The 24,428-nt window shown below is 44.2% G+C and overlaps 2 protein-coding genes across 2 annotated transcripts; both read left to right on the forward strand.

Moving 5' to 3' along the window:
• LOC133142553 (protein phosphatase 1 regulatory subunit 3C-B-like) lies at positions 1-3,208 on the forward strand. Its single transcript, XM_061263828.1, has 3 exons — positions 1-182; positions 559-643; positions 1,609-3,208. Exons 2-3 carry the CDS (start codon positions 630-632, stop codon positions 2,714-2,716), a joined length of 1,122 nt encoding a protein of 373 aa, XP_061119812.1. The 5' UTR covers positions 1-182; positions 559-629; the 3' UTR covers positions 2,717-3,208.
• Positions 3,209-12,886: 9,678 nt separating this feature from the next.
• Positions 12,887-17,245, forward strand: mlnl (motilin-like). Its single transcript, XM_061262093.1, has 4 exons — positions 12,887-13,003; positions 13,432-13,542; positions 16,009-16,114; positions 17,218-17,245. The coding sequence occupies exons 1-4, from the start codon at positions 12,887-12,889 to the stop codon at positions 17,223-17,225; spliced, it is 342 nt and encodes a 113-aa protein (XP_061118077.1). The 3' UTR covers positions 17,226-17,245.
• The last annotated feature ends 7,183 nt before the right edge of the window (positions 17,246-24,428 follow it).

A 24,428-nucleotide genomic window follows, 5' to 3' on the forward strand; every position in this document is an offset into this window, starting at 1 on the left:
ACTTAGCTACTTCGAGAAAGAAAAGGGCTAGTATTTGGACATTTTAATTATTGCATTGAAACTGAGGAAACAGTTGCTTCTAATCGGAATACCCTTTTATTATATATCTTCTATTTTTCCTTTCAACTGCTTAAGGAATGGTTTCGCAGACAGACGAGACCAACAGAACTGGAACAATATTTGTAAGTACCGAACAACTAATCATTTATATCCATGTGGAATGTTTATTGAAATCTGACGTAGTTAGGTTATTTATCTATAATTTATTGATTTTTGATATATCCTGTATTTAACGTTATCAGTACCATTGCTTGTAATGTTGAAACGTTTTGACTCTCATTGTAACATCTCTTCTTGTTGGAGGACTGCAAGAAAACCACTTACTAGAAAAATACCTGTCGAGTCAGAGAAACGCAACTTTTCATTTAATCGGACTGCTTGACTATTTGACGTTTGCATGTGATCAATTATTTTCAATAATGTAAAATGCCTACTAGACCTATTTTTGGATATCGATTATAAACCGTCCTAAAATCATATGTACCTTTTTCTTTCTAGGTGGACACCTCAAGTTGAAGTCAGAGACGGGGAGCTTTCGTTCTGATTAAAGACACAGTTAAACGCGCGAAATGGACGGAACAAAGTAAGCACGACCTAAATACATATACATAAATAAATAATAAGTAAAAAATAAAAATTAATAAGCGATGCATACACATTCTGATTTCGCACACCAGCAGAAGAAGCAAAACAAAAAAAAGAAGGTTTTTCTTTCCAAATAAATGCTTTACAATGAAAAGACAGGAAACTTAAAAGAAAAAAATTCTATTACATTACATTACATTACATTACATTACATTACATTTGTAAGAATAAACCCCTGCATTCACAATACTCCAAACAAAATTATTCTTTCATATGCATGGTTTATTCTGAATTCTCATATGTCTGCAGGGTTCATTTCAAATTGTATGGGCATTTGAATTTTAATAGATTTTTACCAGATATGTATTTGACCCAGTTGTGCTGTTGTTGTTATTATTATATATGAAGATTATATACACTCACTGACCACTTTATTCGGTATTCATTCAAATTATTTTTTACACGTATGCATTTTTCTGCTGCTGTAGCCTATCCACTTATAGGTTTGACTTCTTGTGTGTTCAGATATGGTCTTCTGCATGCCACTGTCGTAATGTGTGGTTATTTGCGTTACTGTCACCTTCATGTCAGCTTTTACCAGTCTGGCCCTTCTCCTCTGACCTTTTCACACCATTCTCTGTAAACTCTAGAGACTGTTGTGCATGAAAATCGCAGGAGATCTGCAGTTTCTGAGATAATCAAACCACCCTGTCTGGCACCAACAATCATTCCACGGTCAAAGTCACTTTTCTTCCTCATTCTGAGATTTGGCCTGAAAAACAGCTGAACCCCTTGATCACGTCTGCATACTTTTATGCGTTTAGTTGCTGCCACGTGATTGGCAGATTAAATATTTGCACGAAAAAGCTGGCGTACAAGTCTACCTACTGTAGTGAGTGTACAGTAATATGTGATTATTCCAGTGTTATATCCGTGTGCACTAAGCTCTGTGTGCTTCTCTAGGGTCCTGCACGCGATGGGCGGGCACTCCCTGCGTCCTCCGGTATCGCCACTGGACCTGTCTCCGCCCCTGTGCATGTCCCAGAGTCCTCCTCTCCTGCGGCTGTGGCCGAGCCTGAGCTCTCCGAAGCTCTCCCCCCGCTGCTTCAGCCACCTGCTGTCGCCGCCCAGCTCCCCGGACTCGCCCATGTCCAGGAGCCCCGTCTTCAGCAGGAAGAAGCGCGTGGTGTTCGCCGACGCCAAGGGCCTGGCACTCACCACGGTGCGCTACTTCTCCGAGGGGGAAGAGGAGGAGGAAGAGGAGAAGCCCCGGTCCCCGGCCCCTGCCGAGACCCCCCCGGGGGTGGCCCGGATGCCGGGGCCGGGGGGCGCGATCCAGGCGGCGGAGAAGAAGACGCTGCAGTTCCGGCCTCCGGTCAGGCGGGGGCGCCCCCTGCGGCTGTGGCTGGGCTTCCCTCAGCCGGCGGCGGACCCGGGGGCATTCCGCTTGCGCCTGCAGGAGGAGCTGGTGCTGCTGGAGAGCTGCCGGGTGACGACGGACTCACTGAGCGGCGCGGTGTGTGCCAGGAAGCTGGGCTTCGAGACGGCCGTGCACGTGCGCGTCACCTTCGACTCCTGGCGCAGCCACCGCGACGTGCCCTGCGCCCCCCACAAACACATGCCCGCGGCGGGCGACACCAACCTCTTCACCTTCGACATCCCCCTCCCCGAAAACCTGGACCCCCGGGAGCGGCTGGAGTTCTGCGTCTCCTGCCGTCACGGGAAGGGCGCCCTCCTGTGGGACAAGAACAAAGGCCAGAACTACCGCGTGCACGCCTCGGCCGAGTCCGAGACCCCCGCCGCCAGCCTGCTCGCCTCCCACCGCTCCTCGCTCATCATCCACGCCAAGCGCAAGGGATTGTGGGACAGCTTGCCGCAGGGCAGATCGGACACCCTGGCCGGCCCCCACTCTCCCCACGGACGCAAAACAGGAACCGACTGGAGGCCGATCACCCCTCCTGGTAGTCCAGGAATCGGAACTCACCTTGGGCCTGTGGGGGTCCGGGGTCAAAGGGCACGGACTGACTCTGACTCCCGGGCAGATGTGGACTTGCTGCTTGAAGGGAATTGATCTCTTGCCTAGAACTTTGGGTTTGGGTTCTTGCTCGGTTCTTGCTCGGAGCGAAGGCTTCGAGAGGTTTTGGGAGTCTCACACAAACCCGCCAGAGAGCTATCTGTGTAAATGTCTTTAACAGCTCAAAGTGAGCCTAAAACAAAAAATAATTAATAATAATAACTTTATTTGTACAGCACCTTTCTTACATAAAGTACTTCACTGAGTTAAAAGGAAGAGAACACATAGAAAACACACAATGTGTGCATGAACTTGAATGTTAAATGTTTATTGTACATTCCTCTTGAGCCTGGTCAATGCATCTTGCTTTTCAGTTTGGAAGTGAACAAGCTTCCAGTGTTGTTCTGGGCTGCTTTTCAGAACTGCAGGCAGATGCATGTACTGTTGCTATGCAGACCACCTTGTTGGAATAACATGGGCATACCATGGGAAAACCTGCTGTGGCTTTTGGTTACTGGTTCATTTTTGTCAATAAAGTTTTTAATATGAGTCTATGTTCACTCATTATTGTCTATGTACATCATGCGCTGTACACAAAGTGTAGATATTTAAAGGTGTTTTCACATCATTGTGTTTTAACAATGCGCACAGAAAAGGCTCTTTATTACAAAGGGGCAGGGATGTGTGAGAAAACACGAGAAGACTCGTTAGGAATGATTGCGATCCAAGAGGTGACGTCTTACTCTGCCCTGTCCATTGTTAAGAAGTCTCCCCTGGTAGAAAGCAGTGAGTTTCTCAAACGTGTGTTTAGGTGTGTGTGCAGTGGCATGCGTGTTCACATTCTTGCGGTTTTGTCATGCCTACATGTCAGAAATGCTTGTTATGAATGCACTGCTTACAGTGAGCTGCTTGGTGCTTGGCGGTGTTTGTTTGGAGACATTCTTGTAACCAAGGGTAACATTTGCCTTCCGATTAATTCAAAGTGGAATACCTACCTTGCTGGTTCCCATATTAATAGATGTGGTAGTAATTGTATTTTTGTTAAAACGGAAGTAAACAACAGATTGACAGATCCAGACAAGCTAGCCGCAGTACATCAAAGCTTTTTGCGGTTGTGGTTCTTAACGGAAAACCACTCATAAAAATTCTCATTGTTGCTAGGATTATGGAGAAGGTGAACACACACACACACACACACACACACACACACAAGGCACTACTTGAGCTGTGCTGTCTTTCGCTGGATGAGAGTGATTTTCCTGCAGCTGACAAGGGCTACAATGTACTCTAAATAATAATAATAATAATAATATAATTTACTAAAAATACACAATATGTAATTTAGTCCTTTGTAGAGTAGGTTTTTAAAAATATTTTTTCAAAATTCGAAATATCCTATAACTTCAATTACCAGCATAGATTTTTGTATCAGCATTAGAATGTTCTTCACACATAATTGGGATCTTGCATGGTAAATGGGTTAAGTTCACATTTTAGTAATTTAGCAGACGCTTTTAATCCAAAGTGATTTACGTTTCTTACCAGTGGTAAGAAAAGCCATGGGAAGAGATAACAGAACCATGAGAACCAAGAACTGAGCCCTGCGGGACGCCAGTCTCCAGGGGCTGTGGGTGAGGGACTGAGCCCCTCCAAGTCACCTGGTAGGAACAACCAGAGAGGTACGTTAACCATGCCAGTGCAGATCCTGTGACACCCATCCCAGTCAGCGATGAGAGCAGAATCTCATGGTTGACTGTATGGAAGGCCGCCAGCAGATCGAGGAAGATGAGGACAGAGGAGAGGGATTTGGCTCTAGCAGAGTGGAGTGCCTCGGTGACCGCGAGCAGGGCGGTCTCAGTGGAGTTGCCATTCTTGAAGCTGGGTTAATTGCATGACCAAGTTCCATCCAATTTATATTGCTAACTCTAACTAAAAGTGAGGTTTCATTAAATATATTAGAAATCGCATGAATCCAATATATATGAAGTACATACCCTAGCTCTAGCATATAATCACTGAATTTTATCTCGTTTTTATCAACCAATTTTTTCCTGCTAGTTTTAAAGCTATTGCCATTATGTTTGCAACTAATTTCAACCAATTCAGTAGGATTCACAAATGTGACGAGTTTGAGTAGGATGATTTGCAACAACTTGGTAGATCATAGATTAGAATTAACATGAAAAGTAGGAAAACAACTGAAATAACTTGCATTATTGCAGGTTTAACTAGCAGACTGCGATCACCAACTAAATTTGGATTCACATTGGATCACATTAATTAGCCAGGTATTATAGACAGTTATAACTAAAGTTATAGCCTATTTGCTTTATCTTTGCCTTGTGAAGTTTCAAGCACATTTCCATTGGCCTAATTATTTTTGTCATGACGACTGGAACCTGAACTCTTGCCTTTTGTCAGGTATGCCATTCACCTTCCTTGGCACCCGACACATTCCCTGCAGGTTCCTGTTGTTCTGCTTCTCATGGCGGCAGGATCATACCGTACCTGAACGCAGGTGCTGCTCTGCCCTACCTCTCCACCCAAACGACGCAACGCGAAAGACAACAAAGGTTTCATCAGGCTCCCGGAGCAATCTGCAGATCCAGACAAGCAAGCCGCGAAGGGAGGTGCAGATTGTTTTCACTGCCTAATGCTATCAATTACCAGCCTGCGAACAGCATAATAATGGAGCTACAGCAGAGCATGATGGGTAGGGAACTGGCTGGGCTCCCATGTGCGTCACTGCTTTGTGTTTGTGAGCGAGGCACTTTACCTGAATTGCTTTAGTGAATGCCCAGCTGGATAGTTTTGTCCAAATAAATATGCATTCAATTCAATTCAATTCACTTTGAGTTGTATAGGGCTTTTTACAGTAATGTGTCACAAAGACGCATGACAGAGTAATCGGAAGGGCAAAGTAAGGGCAAACACCAGGCCTGAAGTAGCAAGAACATAATGTGAAACCCTCAAACAGTGGTGATATGTATATACACTACATGTGATCTGTATAAGTTTCTCCAAAATGTCTGAATGAAATGAATGCATGAACAGAAAAAAACACAGAATTTTATATTCCCCCCAAATCCACTTAAGTGCCTCACACCTCACCAGCACTGAGCCACAGACAGCCTCCTCTCTGTTTCCGCGTCAACTCAACTGGCTGACACCCTGTATCCATGGAGATTCCAGAGCACTGACAGTGCAACAGCAAAACAAGGAGAAAAAAACACAGGAACCAGCAAATCTTTCCAAAGGACCTGCCAATGGTAACGCAAAAAGGCTAATTGAAGCTATGAAGGCAAGACCTCAGGGTCTATGGGACAAAAATAAATTAAAAAAGCGTTACTAAGAGTAAGTTTGGGATGTATTACAACCTGGCTCAGTGGTTGGAAGAAGAAGGGAGACAACGGAAACTCTTGAGTTTCAAATCTCAAGACAATTTTATGAAAAGAATGATCAGCGGAAAGATACATGAAGCAACTTATTAGGTGTGTACATCAGCAGGTCATTGGTGTAGATGAGTGGGTGCAGTGAAATGTATATTGTGTGGGGGGGGTTAGGGTTGTAAGGTGTGTAACTGAACAAATGCAATAAACACAAACAGAGTTCTCTGGCAGATGGGAGAGGAAGAGAGAAAACCTAGTGGGCCTCAGTGTCTGCAGGTTTAGCTCCAGTCCTGGAGGGCCGCAGTGTCTGCAGGTTTAACTCCAGTCCTGGAGGGCCACAGTGTCTCCAGGTTTAACTCCAGTCCTGGAGGGGCCACAGTGTCTGCAGGTTTAACTCCAGTCCTGGAGGGCCACAGTGTCTGCTGGTTTAACTCCTGTCCTGGAGGGCCTCAGTGTCTGCTGGTTTAACTCCAGTCCTGGAGGGCCACAGTGTCTGTAGGTTTAACTCCAGTCCTGGAGGGCCACAGTGTCTGCAGGTTTAACTCCAGTCCTGGAGGTGTCTGCTGGTTTAACTCCAGTCCTGGAGGGCTGCAGTGTCTGTAGGTTTAACTCCAATGAAACTGCAACGACTATGCTGAAAGTAACATAAATATGTGATGTGTTAAAAAATGACATTATTATGTTGTAATTAACACTTCGTTTTCAAAGAGAAGGGACCTGCAGGTAGACTCTTCAGGTGTGGGATCACATGACATTTGGGAACTGAGAAGGGATCCTCTTGGTTGTTAAGTCTTTTGGGTGACTAAGGTTTCAGGTGAGGCAATGAGAACATGTCTGCAATGAGGCTTGGAGCTGACGCCATCCCCCTTGGCATTATGGGGCTGTAACCATCTGTGGGAGGAGAGCGAGTCATTCCCTCATGGTCAGTGATCTCCAGACATCTTGAGAGTAGGGACTGGTCTGGCCTTATGTTTTGTCTGATCATAACAACATCAGAGTGTCTACACCCATACCAGAAACCACAGCTCGTACACCCAAACCAGCTCCACAGGACCAACACCTATATCCAAAATTCCAGTTCCTACGCCCATCCCAAATGTCTCAGTTTTGTACACCCATACCAAAAGTCTTAGCTCATACACCTATTTCAAAGACTTTGGGCTGGCTTCACATACCCAGATTAAGCTTAGGCTGTACGGAGAATCTCCAAGAACTGTATTGAAAATCCCAGTTCCTCCCCCCTACAAGCTTACATAAAAGACCTTACCTACACCTGAACCAAGGAGCCCAGTGCTCTGAATCTGTGACTGCAGACAACAAAAACTCTGTCCGGGGTCACGGGCTCACCCACCCCTCAGGCCTGTATTTCGCAAATTCCTTCCACCATTCAGCACGGCTCATGCAAAAATGCAGCACAATTGTTTACATTGGAGGGAAAAACCCAGGGCTACAGTAGAGTCCGTGTTGCACACCTCAGTTCTGTTCCTGTTGCCGTTTCCTCCAATCGTCTTCACAAATGACACCTGTTCTTTAACATCATTCCGTTAAAAATTGTCAGAGGTGATCGACAACCAAAGCTCTGAAGTGTGTTTTTACACAACAACCTTGAGCTTCTAAGCTAATGTTTTTGGCTAAATCGGGTTGACTTCGGCTAAAGTACGTCACGGCCATTATTTCCACCAAAAATAGTCATTCTAAATTGAGTCATGTTTAGTCTGTCTGTTTAGGTCCACATTTAGCAAAAAAAGTATTTAGAAATAGGGCCATCCGCCAGAAAAAACGTATTTTCAACGACCTGAAAACTACGTATCTTCACCTTTCACTTTCATCCAAAACCCAACGTCGAATAGACAAACGGAAAAGTCGTCTTTTAGGTGTGTTTTCAACAACATTTTGCACACGGTGGAGTATTCTTAAAGTCACATGGCTATAGCCTTTTTGGTGTCCTGTGCACTGGTACGGGAAGGGGTTGGGGGGCTTTCAAATACAAAGTGTTTTCACTTTTTGAGAGTATTTCATAGGTTCCAATGCACCAGAAAAGCTCAGTAAAAGATAAACAAATATTTGAAGCCAAAACAATAACGTTTTTAACCCTGCACCCTAGGAAACATCCTTGTTGTATGCCTCGAGCCGACACTATCTCAAATGTTAAAGTGAAGGAGTACCTCAAGGGAATTTTAGTTTTCAGTTTGTAACAGACTTCTTTGTTAACGAATGCTCTCATGACTTTTCCTTCAAACTCCAATCTCCAAAACATGCTTACCTTGCAGCGATTAAGGAGATTATTTAAGTCTAGTCACCGTGACAACACCTCCATGAGTAATGAATGTAAGCAAGCATTTTCTTTTTTGGCACTGAAGCTGTAAAAATAGTTACTAACTGGAGATCTCAACAACTAGGTCACTTTATAAAAAGGTGCATGAACTGGCATTACCTAGTGTAGTTGTTCACATTAATTAATTGATGTACAAATGCATTAATTAAGCATTAAATTAACTTTTCATTCGTTCATGTATTTGGTAACTACAAACTAAAGTCTTAGTTACCTGAATATATATTGTACATTAACAAACCATAGGAGGCATGTATAGTTAACAAAGTCCACTCCAGTATGAATTCAATTGAAACTACATTAGTTAATGCCAATTCATGTAACCTTATTGCAAAGAGTTACCAACATTGTTTATGCAAATTAGATATATTGTACATTGCAAAGTGTCATAGTGAAATGTGTGCATTCAGAACTTTAGAATTAGAATACTTCCAATTTCAGTGTTCAATATTCAGAACAACGCAATATTGTGTAGAGTCGTTTCTGATGCTCCATATCGAATCTCAAGATTCACCATACAGAATCCCTGTCATTTTCTTGACAATGGCGCCCTCTGAAGGATCCCGTTGGAAGTGTATACCATTCCACACCTAATTCAGGTTCTGCCCCTGACACCTTGGGGGAAATGACACCTCGCAGCTGATAGGGGGCGCCATTGCCACCAAAGATCACACCAGACCTTCAGTGCACCTGTAGCCAGGTTAAAAAGCATCAAGCAGACCAAAGGACAACTGATCTTCTTTTCTGGCTGATAATTTGGCATGGGGCACAACATGGAAGTAATTTTATTCCAAACCTAAAAATGTGGAGTACAGAGCAAAACCAAGAAAATAAATATGTCTTTGTTCCAAAAATGGATGGAGCTTAGTGTAGCATATATCCAATCGGAAGTGAACTTCAAGTGACTATGCATGCAGAATAGAGACACCACACTAGACCTCTAGTGGTTGTATTTCAAATGACATACTGTATATCACAAATAAATAATATTATTTAATGGTTTATACATTTGAAAAGTAATGCATATACCTTCATCTTGTGGTTTATGAACACTTTTAATGCAAGAAGTATAGTGATGGCAGTGGGTCTTAAAAAAGGCTTTTTTGAAAAAGCAACATGATAGTTTAGTCACATTGGGTTTTAACAAATTTTAATATATAGAGTATAGAGAGTATGGGTTGAAATAAATAAATTAGAATTTATTTAATTTGACTGGTAAAATAACAAGACTCCAATATTGGCTAAAGATCAGGGAAGCTCACCATCTTGTCTAAAGCTCAGAGAAGACCACCATTTTGTGGGAAACAGGAGGAAGACTGCCCAACTGGCTGATCAAAACCTGAAAGCACATATCTACTTTCACATGTTTCATTCTATAACACCTCAAAGACACCACAGAGTGAGGCCACACCAAGAGGCTGTGTTGTTTTTGACCTCATCCTGACACCATGAAAGGTCAGTATGTTTAATTCGGTTAAATGTGATTGACCTACAGCCCACAGTGAACTGAGTGACGAATTTCTGAATAACTTCATTGTCTCTTGACCTTTATATGTTTATCAGACACAGGAACAATTTGAAGTGCTATAACAGGAAATCAATCCGTTGAAAGATCCCGGACTTAACTGTTGCCAAGAAATAAATCTATGTTGCGTCAAACACAAAGGCAGATGTCCTCACCTAGAGCCATAAAGCTCCCTGTAGACATGACTATGCCCAGAGTTGAGAGAATTTATAACCGAATCTCACCTACCAGGCCCATTGAGTGTAGACAAAGCCATCGAGAGACACACGCTCTTACATTGCACCTCAGGGCTCAACGCCTTTACCTCTCACAGATAAATAAACCAAATACCACGAATCCACACAAACCTCCTGAGACCTGAGAGAAAGCAAAGTATTTACAATGTGCCTTGGTGACAAAGACCATGCTGCATTTTATTATTATTGTACTTGTAGTATTACTATTTCAGCATAGTAGAATATATCATTCTTCATTAAGACCAGAGACTCATGTCCCTTACCGGAGCCACAAATCAATAGCCAGGTCTTAGGTGGATATACACTCAGTGAGCACTTTATTAGGCATTTATTAGACTTATTTTTTAGACTTGTGCTGCTGTAGCCTATCCACTTAGAGTTATGATTTCTTGTGTGTTCAGAGATGCTCTACTGCGTACCACTGTTGTAATGTGTGGTTATTTGCATTACTGTCACCTTCCTGTCAGCTTTGACCAGTCTGGCCATTCTCCTCTGACCTCTCTCATTAACAAGGCATTTCTCTCTGCAGAACTGCTGCTCTATGTATTTGTATGTTACTTTGTTTTTTGCACCATTCTTTGCAAACTCTAGGGACTAGTGTGAGTGAAAATCCCAGGAGATCAGCTGTTTCTGAAATACTCAAACCACCCTGTCTGCCACCAACAATCATTCCACGGTCAAAGTCACTTAGATCACATTTGTTCCCCATTTTGATGGTTAATGTGAACATTAACTGAAGCTCCTGACCCGTATCCACATGATTGTATGCATTACACTGCTGCCACACAATTGGCTTATTAGATAATCGTATGAATAAGTAGGTGCAATAAAGAAAAAATGTTCATTATAAAGTGCTTGGTGAGTGTATTCTGTAAAAACAATATAAAATTGTATTTGGTGGGAGGCAGGGGTGGGGGTGTTTGCTGAGCACCAAATTGTCTTGGTCCAAAACAGAATTAGGGAGCACGGTCACATGCCCATTTGCTTGCCCTGCAGGGGGGTCTGACAATCCTAGACTGACGGACAGGTCCCAGGTTTCAAAGCAGTGACACCTGGACAAACAGACATCCTCAGGCAGCAAACAGAGAGAGAGAGAGAGAGAGAGAGAGAGAGAGAGAGAGAGAGAAAAAACAGAAAAAAGACATAAAATGAGAGAAAATAGAGAAGATCTTCTTCACTGGATTTGCAAATACCAGCAAAATTTGGTCTTATTTTGATGGATAACATGACAAGCTCAGAGTTTCACAGTTTTCTCTTTGATTTGAGTTACTCAGAACAATAATAAATAAATTGCACCCCTTTTAAAAAGCAACAACAGCAGCAATAGCAAGCTTAATTCTTTAGATATATATTTTATATTTCACACTGTTGTATAAAATCCAAGTTTGAATATATATCTTTGATTTATCATCTGATTTCATTGATTATATTACTCGGACATACCATGCTGAAAACATGAGAAATGTGAGTAAAAATGAATCAACAGCTCACCTTGCTCTTCTTCTCATGAATTTACAAAAAACCGAAACCAATAAAAGTGAATCTGCTTCCATCAACATTTTTCAGCTCCAATAAAAGACAAATTCCAGGAATTCCCATTCGTTTCCATGGGGCCGCAGAAAGCAGGTAATGGACGTTGTTGAAAACCGGACGTCGGGAGACAATAAATGACAATAAGTGATGCGAAGGGTGATCAATATAAAGCTCCAGATCGTCCGTCCAGAGACAGAGAACACAGCTGCACCCTGGGGACAGTACACTGAGAGAGACGGCAAGCTGTTCTGGAACTTTCTCAACTACAGTGAGTACTACCCTTTCTCTTTTTCCCGTTACGGGTTTGCTATGACAGCTTTCCTTAGAGGCGGAAAGAAAGATGACCTGATGTGATGATTTTCTCACATCAGTTTCTTGCCAGGGCCCGCTGGGGAGTCGCATTAGAATTGATTGTCTTAGCTCTGGTAAAGTAGAGGTCGGTCAACTGGACCAGCTGTTGTGTGCTTCTCACCTCTAGGGAATATTTTAGTTTGAGGTTTTGATTCTAACCTTTTTTTTGTTTGTTTTTTGGTGTTTGGGTCTGTTGCCCGAGAGTGTGCTTGACGTAAACCTCACACAAGGATTTTAAGTGTAGAGAAAGGATTTGTGTCCAATTCAACCATATTAATGATTCATTTAACCAAATATGTTTAAGATGGACCATTTCCATCCCTTAAAATTGAGGCAATGTCATTACTGAGGCAACTTGAGGGAGCATGCAAATACAGCCCTTGAGATATTATTACTATTAAACAGTATTTGGAATGTATGTGAGCCTCAATAATAATAATAACAATACTACTACTACTACTACTACTACTACTACTACTACTAGTACTAGTACTAATAATAATAATAATAATAATAATAATAATAATAATAATAATAATGATAAAATATGTCCTTTATACATTTGGGAGTTAATACTGTTGTGAGAGGAAACAGATTTTGTGAGGCTTTGGTCTCACATAAGAGATGTGACTATTTTAATGGAGTGTCAGTAAGGTCATGCTTCCTAAATAGTGCCTTTTGCATTAACCTCAAATGAAACCCTACACCACACCTGTCACACCATCCAAACCCTACTCCCTTACCTCCATGGTTGCCATGGTCGCTGACTGTTTGTTTTCCCCCCTGTGAGGTAATCAGCACTGAGAGTTCATTAACTGTGCTGACCCTTGACCTCAGGCCTTGTGCGCGGACAGAAGAAGAATGTTACGCTGCTCTGTGATTGGTGCTCTGGCCGTGACTTTCCTGGTCGTGGCACTGCTGGAGCGGGCTGAGAGCCACTTCACCTTCTTCAGCCCCAAAGAGATGAGGGAGATGATGGTGAGGAAGAGTGGTGCTGTGTGCGTAGGTCTGGGGAGTCTTAAAGGGGAATATGGAATGGGGTAGTCCAGTCAACAGGGCTGTACCATTTTATAAGGGAACTGCTGTGAGTCCTTCAGGCTGTGGGCCACTCATTTCAGCTCCTGTACAAACAGCAGGGAACTGCAGAGCCATCTTATGTCTGCTGCATTGTCCATGTGTAGTTTGCTTTAACTTTTTTATCTTCATCCTCTCACTCACTGCCTTTCTTTCTCTTTCCCTCATGCTCTCCCTCTCTCCCTCTATCTCCCTCTCTCTCATACTCTCTCCCTCTCTCTCTCATGCTCTCTCTTTCTCTCTCTCATGCTCTCTCTCTCCCTCTCTCATACTCTCTCTCTTCCTCTCTCTCTCTCCCCCCCCCCTCTCTCTCTCTCGCTGTCTGTGTGCAGGAGAGAGGGAGGGCTGGTAAGAAGTCTGTGGACCTGGAGCCGAGGTCAGAGGAGGGGCAGTTTGAGGAAGAGGCCATCCCAGAGAGGAGCGAAGGGGTGGGAGGAGCCCAGGTAAGGCTGTTGCTGATTTGCTGACGGGGCCCTTGTGACAATTAGGCAACAGCTCAGGGAGGGCAGAAGCCAGGACACTGTATAACAACTGACCAATGGCAGGTTTCCAAATGATGCGAAAAATATCCATCTGTAAACGCCAGTGGCCGTTGACAAAGAGTCTGAACTACAAATGGTCCACATTAGGGATGTCAAACTCCAGTCCAGAGGGGGCGCTGTACCTGCAGTGTGTGAATTATTTAGCCAATCAGCAACATAAATGAATCAGTGATTCTGCAACCCTGGTCCTGGAGCACCCACTTCGGACCCAAGTACAGTAAATCCTCAAATTGTGTCCGGGATTCTATTTGAAGCCGGGCCTCGGATAATAGTCGGGGGCGTGGTCGATTCGGACAAATAAAGGCCGGCCCCCAAATACAAGCCGGGGTAATATTGCCTGCAAGTAGGGCCATCAGTCCATGAGCACTAGAAGACATTGTTTCGATTTAGATCAATGAAACAAAAGAGCTCTTCTTAATATTTTATATTGTTGGTTGGTTTAATACTGTTGCCAATGAAAAGTTGTTGTCCTACACCATGGGTCTCCAACACGTTGCTCTCAAGCTACCAGCCGCCCCCTTCTGTGTAGCTTGCCAAAGGCTGAAGCAGTATACATTTAAACACAATTGTTGCTGCGAGGCATTCCAGCCTACGAATTTAATCAGGCAAAATTTTAAATTAACTCAATTTAGGCTACTTGGCTACGCAATAAGGTTTCCATGTATTTACAGCACAGCGCACGTTCAATGAATGAAAGCAGCTGCCTTGGCTCGTAATAAACAGACGGGTGGAAATCCTGACACTCTTTCTACTACATAAAACTTAACAGTGAACCATCAAATACCCCCCAGATTTCAGTGCCCATCAGTCCCAACATTTAGCAATAGAACAGTCCAAAAGTCAATTAAATCCCAAACCAAAGCGAAAATCTTTTTATAGCCTACCGGTATGCTGCTCCAAACGAAACGCATGTCTCATAATAAAACGCACTTTAGGAAAAAAAGATCCTTAACTTGCTGTTATCTATGCTAATTTGTTATTGTTCATTAAGGCGTTTCTGGCAAGTTGTTATTTTATGAAGACGCATCTGTTTTGGCTTTCATTAATGGTTTAGCTACTCAAGTAGCGTTTCTGAACGGTTACAGGAAGTGTTGAACAGTGTTGGCCCACTTTAAGTGTAGCCTTTTACTTTATTTCTAAGAATAAAATTCTACAACAGAATCCTAATAAGAAATAAAGGCCTGCCTCAAATACAAGCCTGCCCCAAATAAAGGCCTGTGCTTTGAGTTGCTGTGCTGGAGTTAATTAACTATGTAATCAACTGTTCAAATTGGGGCGGCCTGTAGCGTAGTGGTTAAGGTAAATGACTGGGACACGCTAGGTCGGTAGTTCTAATCCCGGTGTAGCCACACCGCACAGCCGTTGGGCCCTTGAGCAAGGCCCTTAACCCCAGGGAAGGATTGTCTCCGGCTTAGTCTAATCAACTGTACATCGCTCTGGATAAGAGCATCAATGTAACAGAGCAGAGTAACAATGAAAACCAGCAGAGCCTGCTGCAGCTCCCTGTTCTAGAGCAGGAGGGCCCTATCTGTTAATATATTTCAGACCAAATTCTGCTCTTAATTATTTAATTTGGCCAATTATTTACATGATTCGACATATTAGCTACAGTATGTGATATGAACAGCAACTGATGGATGTTGTAGTATTTTATTGTGGTCTAATCTACAAGTGAATCTGTGTTAATACTGATTTAGACAGATTTAGATTTAGGCTGCAAAAACCTGCACTGACCCTCCAAATATAGAAATTCAGGTTATAGAAGACTATACTGTGTTTGACAAGTAAGGCTGACTTGATGAGTACAATTTCAAGAATGCAAGTGCTTATGTGTCTGTATGTGTGTCTGTGTGGGTGTATCTGTGTATGTGTTTGTCTGTGTGTGCCCATGTATGTGTGTGTGTGTGTATCTGTGTTTGTGTCTGTATGTGTCCGTATGTGTCTGTGTGTATGTGTGTGCGAGCAAGCATCAGCTCAGTGCTTGCATGCTGTCCTCCCTTTTTCATCGATGACACAGAAGCTGGGTCTGGGCCTAGACTTATAATCGCTCATCAACAAAACAAATACATCAACAAAATAATTCAAAACTGACATGAAAAAGGCCACGCAAAATAGTTTCAAGCCAGAGAGGACATCTTCATTTGAACATACACAGACCACAAATTGTTTTATGACACTGATGCCATATTCCTAGAAAACTGAATATTTTCAACAAAGCATGAGTGTATGATACAACTAAAACAGACACACACTATGCCACAGCAATGCACTGATAGCAGGCTGCTAGTTGGCCACTAGTGGGTGCTACAAGTTTACAGGCTGGGTCTAGTGCCTACAGCCATTTTGAGAGTTTGTTTCTCTGCTCAGGGGAAGTCGGTGGAAATTGGGGTGCGGCTGTCAGCCAAGCAGCTGGAGCGCATGGCCCCAGCTTTGGGAGAAATCCTTCACGAGATGCTGACAGAAACTGAGAAAGGTAAACAGCTGCATGCATGATAGCCAGGGCTACAGGGCTGCTTGCACGGTAACCGGGCTACAGGGCTGCATGCTCAGTAACCAGGGTTACATCGCTGCGTGGTAATCAGGGCTACATGCATGGTAACCAGGGCTACAGGGCTGCATGCTCAGAAACCAGGATTACAGGGCTGCATGCTTGGTGACCAGGGCTACGTGGATGGTAACCAGGGCTACAAGGCTGCTTATACAGTAACCAGGGCTACAGGGCTACATGCATGGTAACCAGGGCTACAGGGCTGCATGCTCGGTAACCAGGGCTACATGCATGGTAGTCAGGGCTACAGGGCTACATGCTCGGTGACCAGGGCTGCATGCTCAGTAACCAGGGTTACAAGGCTGTGTGCTTGGTGACCAGGGCTACATGCATGGTAACCAGGGCTACAGGGCTGCTTGTACAGTAACCAGGGCTACAGAGCTGCATGCTCGGTAACTGGGGCTACATGCATGGTAACCAGAGCTACAGGGCTGCTTCCACGGTAACCAGGGCTGCAGTGTTGTGCAGTAGACCTGGATCAATCATTCAAAGAACTAAACACACCAGTACTCCCCATTACTGACCATTTAAAAGAAACACATTTTTCCATTGCCATTCAAACAGGACAAAATTTGTCCTTCATGTGATTGTACTTTCTGGTTAGATACATCTTTCCTTGAACATTCTCAAGGATCAGCAAGTGCTTTCAAGGTTTACTACCATCTGGTTAAAGTATGTACAGTATTTGACCTGGGACTGGTGGTTATGCTGTTTCTGGAATCGCACAGGCTAGAGCACCTTTGTCAGACAGATGAACAGGAACTATACCCTGCACTGCCAGCTGTATTATCACACAGTGTTTCTCCTCGGAAATTATTTATTAACACGTAAAAATCTATATTTGTGTAATACAAAACAATGCTGAGAATATGGAACTCTGAAGCTTCATATCTTAAACCAATGCAACTTGGAGACTGAACCGTGCAATTCAAATTGATTTTATTAATGAATCAGAGTGTAATCAGTGTTGTAGATTGACGAGTTGCAGTTAATTGGAAGGCCTAAATGTGTGCACTTTGTCTTTGCAGCGAAATAAGAAGACCAGCACCCCTGCACAGAGAATCAAAATCAGGAAGAGATTTTGATTGGTTTAGAGAATAAAATGTGTTGTCTCTGTATTGAAAAAGTATGAATAAAATATCTTATATTGAAGCATATGTTTTGCATGTATGTTATTATCTCTAGTTTATTGTACAATCTCCATTGAATCTATCCAGTACACTCACACACACACACACACGCACACACACAAACACACAATGTATATACTGTATGTGTACATGTACATGAATTGCTAAATAGTTAATACTGAAGGTTACATTTCTAAGATTGATTTTAATAATATAATAATTCTATAATCTAAAAATATTGTTACATACTATTGATATGTAATCCTGATAGCCATGTTCCTCTTTGCTAATGGAAAGCTGCTAGTTATGTAACAGCTAGTTACATAACTGCCATTTCTGGGCCCAGATAAGAATGATATTATTTTATCATTCCCCAGCCCAGGATAATATTTAACCTTAGTTGCTGGAAACAAGTAGTATATAAATTCAGTCCATTTCAGATATCACTATAGCCAGAACAAACATTCTGCGGCTGGCAACCATCATCGTGACTGTTGGTCTGCCAGCATTTTCAGCACTTCCCATAGCCGCAGAATGCTTGTTATGCAACTAAGGCTAAACAAACTGTTCTCAATAATTAATGCCTCTCACCCATTCACACACACACACCAACAGTGAAAATGTTCCCACCAGATCTTCAGGATTGGGGGTTAAGTGTCTTGCTCAGGGATATTTTGAGCCAGGGATCTAACCGGCAAAGCCTCAACTGCCACACGACCCCTCTACCTCCTGAGCTAACGTCACCCCCATTAAGGAGGTGAAAGGTGGGCAGTACACTAACAGGGGCCATGCTAAAATGTAATCATGAAAAGCTTTTTTTCGCTCCATAACAGCTCCGTGAAGCTTCATTCTCCCATCACCAGCATTAAGTCCGAAAAATTTGGTTAATAATCTGACCTTTCTCGGGTACTAGAGTATCCCAGTGATTTATGCTGCCTTTTAAGGCTTTAAGAGTGCCTGTAAAACTGGACAACAGAGCACAGAGCAACTGAAGAATTTCCCTCAAAGCTTTCCAGACAAAACTGTAAACCCTTGCTGCACTTACCCTGTTTAATGGAGATCAACTACTGGAACATATATTTTTAAATCAGCTTTCTTCTGGGAACAGCAATATTTGCAATCATATCCATTAAACTGCAAAGCCATCAAACTCCAAGTTAAACTTATGTGAAGCATAATATTAAACTGAACTGATTAAAAGACACCTATATCCCTCAAGATACTGCTGGGGTAAAAGCCCACTGAATTATGGGTGATATTGAATACATCTTTCTGACCTTATCAGTTTCTTAAGTAAAGCACAACATAGACAGGACCTCTGAAAACTTAATATATCTTTTCTAGGTTTATAGGGTTATGAATGAATTATTATAGAGAGTGTTGTGAACATTAGATACTCAATACGGTTCCTGTGGGTATGTTTAAAGGCTAAGCTCAAAAAATCAATGTGCACTTGCTTGTATGTACATGCACAAATACACCCAGGAGCAAACAAGAACATATACTACCTTAGGCTTTCAGTGTGTGTAAGCAATAAATGAATGGTTTACCTGGCGATGTACTGCCCAATGCATGGAATTCCTCTGTCTCCAAGATTAGGATAATTACCCATCCAGTTCTTACCACCTCTTCATGCCGTCACAGAGAGTCTTGGAACTATGATGTTTCATTTCTTATTTTGGCTGTCCTCAGACATAGTGGATATATACTGTATATAATTGCTCAATCAAATCTCTATTAGCATATGGAAATAAGTTTCTACTGGACTCCAGAATTATTGGCACCTTGAGAAATATACACACAAAATGCAGTAAACTAAAAAGTAATATGTAAGCTTTATTTTCCAACATGTATAAAGCAACACATGTGCTTTACTAATGACTCAATGGTATCAACCAAAGTCTTACATTTTTCAAATAACCCCCACCCCCCAAAAAACCCCCAAACAAACAGGTTATTGGCATCCCTGGTTCAATAATTGGGGCGACATGGCTCAGGCAATAAGAGCAGTCGTCTGGCAGTCGGAGGGTTGCTGGTTCGATCCCCCGCCCGGGCTGTGTCGAAGTGTCCCTGAGCAAGACACCTAACCCCCAAATGCTCCTGAAGAGCTGGTCGGCGCCTTGCATGGCAGCCAATCGCCGTCAGTGTGTGAGTGTGTGTATGAATGGGTGAATGAGAAGCATCAGTTGTACAGCGCTTTGGATAAAGGCGCTATATAAATTTACATTACATTACATTATTGGCATTTGGCAGACGCTCTTATCCAGAGCGACGTACAACAAAGTGCATACCCATAACCAGGGATAAGTTCGCTGAAAGACCCTAGAGGTAAGTACAATTTCAACTGCTACCTGTACAACAAAGGTAAGGACAAGGGCCATTTTTTTTTTTTTTTTTTTTTTTTTTTTTTTTTGAACAAACAAACCAAAAAACAAACAGAGCAAAAGTCACCAAAGTTAACTATCCAAACACTGCTTACCTAGCCAACTAAAAATACCGATACACAAAGCAAGTCACAGAGACAACAATTAAGGTTCACAGGGAGGTAGGGAGGGATGGGGAGAGGTGCTGCTTGAAGAGGTGCGTCTTCAGCTTGCGCTTGAAGGTGGGGAGAGATTCTATAGTTCTGACCTCAACGGGGAGTTCGTTCCACCACCGTGGAGCCAGAACAGACAGTAGTCGTGAGCGTGAGGTGGAGGTTCTGAGAGGGGGAGGTGCCAAGCGGCCTGTGGAGGCTGAACGAAGAGGTCTGGCAGGGGTGTAGGGTCTGATGATTTTTTGCAGATAAGCTGGGGAAGACCCTTTAACTGCTTGGAAGGCTAGCACCAATGTTTTGAATTTGATGCGAGCCATGACAGGCAGCCAGTGGAGGGAAGTAAGCAGGGGGGTGACGTGTGAGTATTTGGGAAGGTTGAAGACCAGACGAGCTGCTGCATTCTGGATGAGTTGGAGGGGTCTGATGGCGGACGCTGGGAGGCCAGCCAAGAGGGTAAATGCCAACCATTTACCATAATTTGTGCAAACAGCCCTGGCAAAGATGACAGCCATGAGCATTTTCCTATAACTTGGGAAACTGTTACATTTGGAGGGTGTCAGGTTCTGTTCTGTTATCTGTGTCAGGTTCTGTTATCAGTTCAGTTGATATTGCTTGTGAGCAATTGTAGGCGATTTAAATAGGCGTGTCAGAGTGACTCTAGCGGATATTAGACTTGCGAAAGTTGTCCTTAGACATTAAGTGCATAATTTTAACCAGGTGTGCCGGCATCGCTGCGGACCTTCCTCTAGACGTGGTAACGTTTCATTTTTAAATTGCTAATTTGAACAGCGAGGTTCGGGCTTGAGCTTGTTTGTCTCTATTGCTGTTGATCACTTATACTGGTTGCATACCTGTAGAGTGATTGAACGGTTGTCTTAAATAGCTGTGGAATTTGTCAGTAGATTAGCTTTGATTTGATATTGCTTGTGAGCAATTGTAGGCAATTTAAATAGGCGTGTCAGAGCGACGTTAGCTAGTTTGTTATGTTATGTTTCACCCCATCCCAGTCTGCTCTCTCCCTCCCTCCACTCCTGTGACGTGGGCCTCCACGGTGTCGGAACCCCTCGAACCTCAGCTACCCCCCGCTGACCCCCTGTGAGGACTTTGCTGTCACAGGGGGACTATGGAACTGCCAGTCTGCCACTTGGAAGGCTGACTTCATCCCCGCATATGCCTCCCTCCCCCCCTAACTGAGACCTGGATCACACCTGACAACACCGCCACTCCCGCTGCCCTCTCATCCTCCTTCTCCTTCTCTCACACTCCCCGGCCTTCCGACCGTGGCAGTGGTACTGGTCTTTTAATTTCCCCCTCATGGAAATTCTCTGTTCTCCCCCTCTCTGACCTGTCCATATCCACTTTTGAATTCCATTCTGTTGCAGTATCATACCCTACTAACCTTTTCATTGCAGTTATCTATCGTCCTCCAGGGACCCTGGGAAGCTTCCTTGATGAGCTAGACACCCTTCTCAGCTCCTTCTCTGAGGATGGCGCCCCATTGATTCTCCTTGGAGACATCAACATCCACCTTGAAGCCTCCCAGGCTGCTGCCTTCCTACCGCTAATCCACTCCTTTGGCCTCTCCCTACTACACTCTCCTCCAACCCACAAGGCAGGCAATGTCCTAGACCTTGGCTTTGTGAGGAACTGCTCATGCTCCGATTTCACGGTTACCCCTCTGCATACATCTGATCACCACTTCATCTCATTCTCCCTCCCTCTTCCTCCCCATCCTCCCACCCACACTTCCTAAGCCTGCCGTAACCTCCACTCCCTCTCACCCTCTTCCTTTGCCACCACTGTCACCGCCTCACTCCCCCCTCTCGAATCCTTCTCCAAACTCCCCACTGACTCTGCATCTGCCACCCTCCTTTCATCTCTCTCTCCGCCTTCAACTCTCTCTGTCTCTCTCTCTGTCTCTCTGACTGTCTCAAAGCCGCCTTGCACATCCCCTCCCAGTCCTTGGATATCAGACACCCTCCGTACCTCCAGGGCCAGCCTCCGCGCAGCGGAGAGGAAGTGGGGAAAATCCAAAGACCCTTCAGACCTCACAACTTACCAGTCTCTCCGGGCGGCATTCTCTTCCGCTGTCACTGCCACCAAAGCAAAATACAATCAGACACAAATTCAGAACTCTACTTCTAACCCCCGGAAACTGTTCTCCATTTTCTCCTCTCTCCTCAACGCACCGCCTCCTCCACCTCAGTCCTCCTTCGATGCTGATGACTTTGCTGATTTTTTTGATGAGAAGGTCACAGTCATCCGCAGATCCTTTACAACCACCGCCCCCCTTACTGTGCCCTTCCCCCCCTCTAGGCCCATCCCTTCCTTTTCCACTTTCTCCCCCCTTACAGACTCTGATGTTTCTCAACTCCTGCTCTCCCACCGCCCTGCAACCTGTACCCTTGACCCTATCCCCTCTTCTCTTCTCCAGACTACCACACCTGACATTCTCCCATTTGTCATCTCCCTTGTCAACTCCTTCCGTCTTCCGGCTGTTTTCCAGCATCCACCAAGAGGGCCCACATCACTCCGTTGCTAAAAAAGCCTACCCTGGATCCCTCCATCATCCAGAACTACCGCCCGGTATCTCTTCTTCCTTTTCTTTCTAAAACCATAGAACGAGGTGCTTCTACTCAACTTTCTTCTTTCTTTTCTAACAACAACCTGCTAGACCCCCATCAGTCTGGCTTCACTCGACAGAGACCACGCTCCTCTCTGTCAGTGAGTCGCTCCATGCCGCACGAGCAGCCTCCCTCTCCTCTGTCCTCATTCTTCTAGATCTCTCTGCTGCCTTCGACACCGTGGATCACTCCATCCTCCTGTCCGCCCTGTCAGCAACGGGCATCTGTGGCACAGCCCTGGACTGGATTGAGTCCTACCTCTCTGGTCACTCCTTCCAGGTTGGCTGGGCTGGTACGGTATCGACACCTCGGCCCCTTGCCACAGGAGTTCCCCAGGGCTCAGTCCTAGGCCCGCTTCTTTTTTCTCTTTACACTCGTTCCCTTGGCCCTGTGATCACTGCACATGGACTATCCTACCACTGCTATCCGGACGATACCCAACTCTTCATCTCATTCCCACCATCTGATACACAGGTTTCTGCCCGTATCTCTGCTTGCCTGAGTGACATCCAGAGCTGGATGGACAACCACCATCTAAAGCTCAACCCAGGTAAGACTGAAATGATATTCATCCCTGCTAATACCTCTGCCCATCTGGATCTCTCCATTTCCCTCGGGGATACCACACTCATGCCATCACCCAGTGCAAGGAACCTCGGCGTGGTGATGGACAGCAGACTGTCCCTTTCCGAGAACATTGCGACGGTGACCCGGTCATGCAGGTTCTTCCTATACAAGATACGGAGAATCTGCCCCTTTCTCACCCCCTACTCGACCCAGCTCCTGGTCCAAGTGATGGTTCTGTCCCGCCTGGACTACTGCAATTCCCTCTTGGCTGGCCTCCCAGCATCCACCATCTGACCCCTCCAACTTATCCAGAATGCAGCAGCTCGTCTGGTCTTCAACCTTCCCAAATACTCACACGTCACCCCCCTGCTTACTTCCCTCCACTGGCTGCCTGTCATGGCTTGCATCAAATTCAGAACATTGGTGCTAGCCTTGCAAGCAGTTAAGGGGTCTTCCCCAGCTTACCTACAAAAAATCATCAGACCCTACACCCCTGCCAGACCTCTTCGTTCAGCCTCCACAGGCCGCTTGGCACCTTCCCCTCTCCAAACCTCCACCTCACGCTCACGACTACTGTCTGTTTTGGATCCACGGTGGTGGAACGAACTCCCCGTTGAGGTCAGAACTGTAGAATCTCTCCCCACCTTCAAGCACAAACTGAAGACGCACCTCTTCAAGCAGCACCTCTCCCCATCCCTCCCCACCTCCCTGGGAACCTTAATTGTTGTCTTTGTGATTTACTTTGTGTTTCGGTATTTTTAGTTGGCTAGGTAAGCAGTATTTGGATAGTTAGGTTTGGTCACTTTTGCTTTGTTGTTTGTTTATTTGTTTGTTAAAAAAAAAAAATAATTAGGCCCTGGTCCTTATCTTTGTTGTACGGGTAGCAATTGAAATTGTACTTCCCTCTAGGGTCTTTCAGCGCACTTATCCCTGGTTATGGGTATGCACTTTGTTGTACGTCACTCTGGATAAGAGCGTCAGCCAAAATGTAATGTAATGTAATGTTTCACCTGTTTTTCACTTCCTGATTGTTTTGCACACCAGAATGTATTTTCTTTTTGTTATCTGTGTATATAAACCCCTCTGTTTGTCTTACTCGATGCTAGATTGTCATGTGCTATAGCCATACTTGCCAGCGTTTGTTTCTCTGCCTGCTTGTCTGTTTTCTACCCTCATTGATATCTTTGGGATACCCCCCTCTTCAGTTCAGACCACAGGTTTCATGGGATTTAAGTCTGGTGATTGAGATAACCATTGCAGAACAAGGCTGTTGTTTTTACTTAACCATGTATGTGTGGATTTTGATGTATGTTTGGAGTCATTGTCCTGTTGGACAATCTACCTATGTCTCAGCTTCCTAGCAGAAGAACCAGATTTTCTGC

This window comes from Conger conger, chromosome 12 (genome assembly GCF_963514075.1).
Source record: "Conger conger chromosome 12, fConCon1.1, whole genome shotgun sequence".
Taxonomy (NCBI): Eukaryota; Metazoa; Chordata; class Actinopteri; order Anguilliformes; family Congridae; genus Conger; species Conger conger.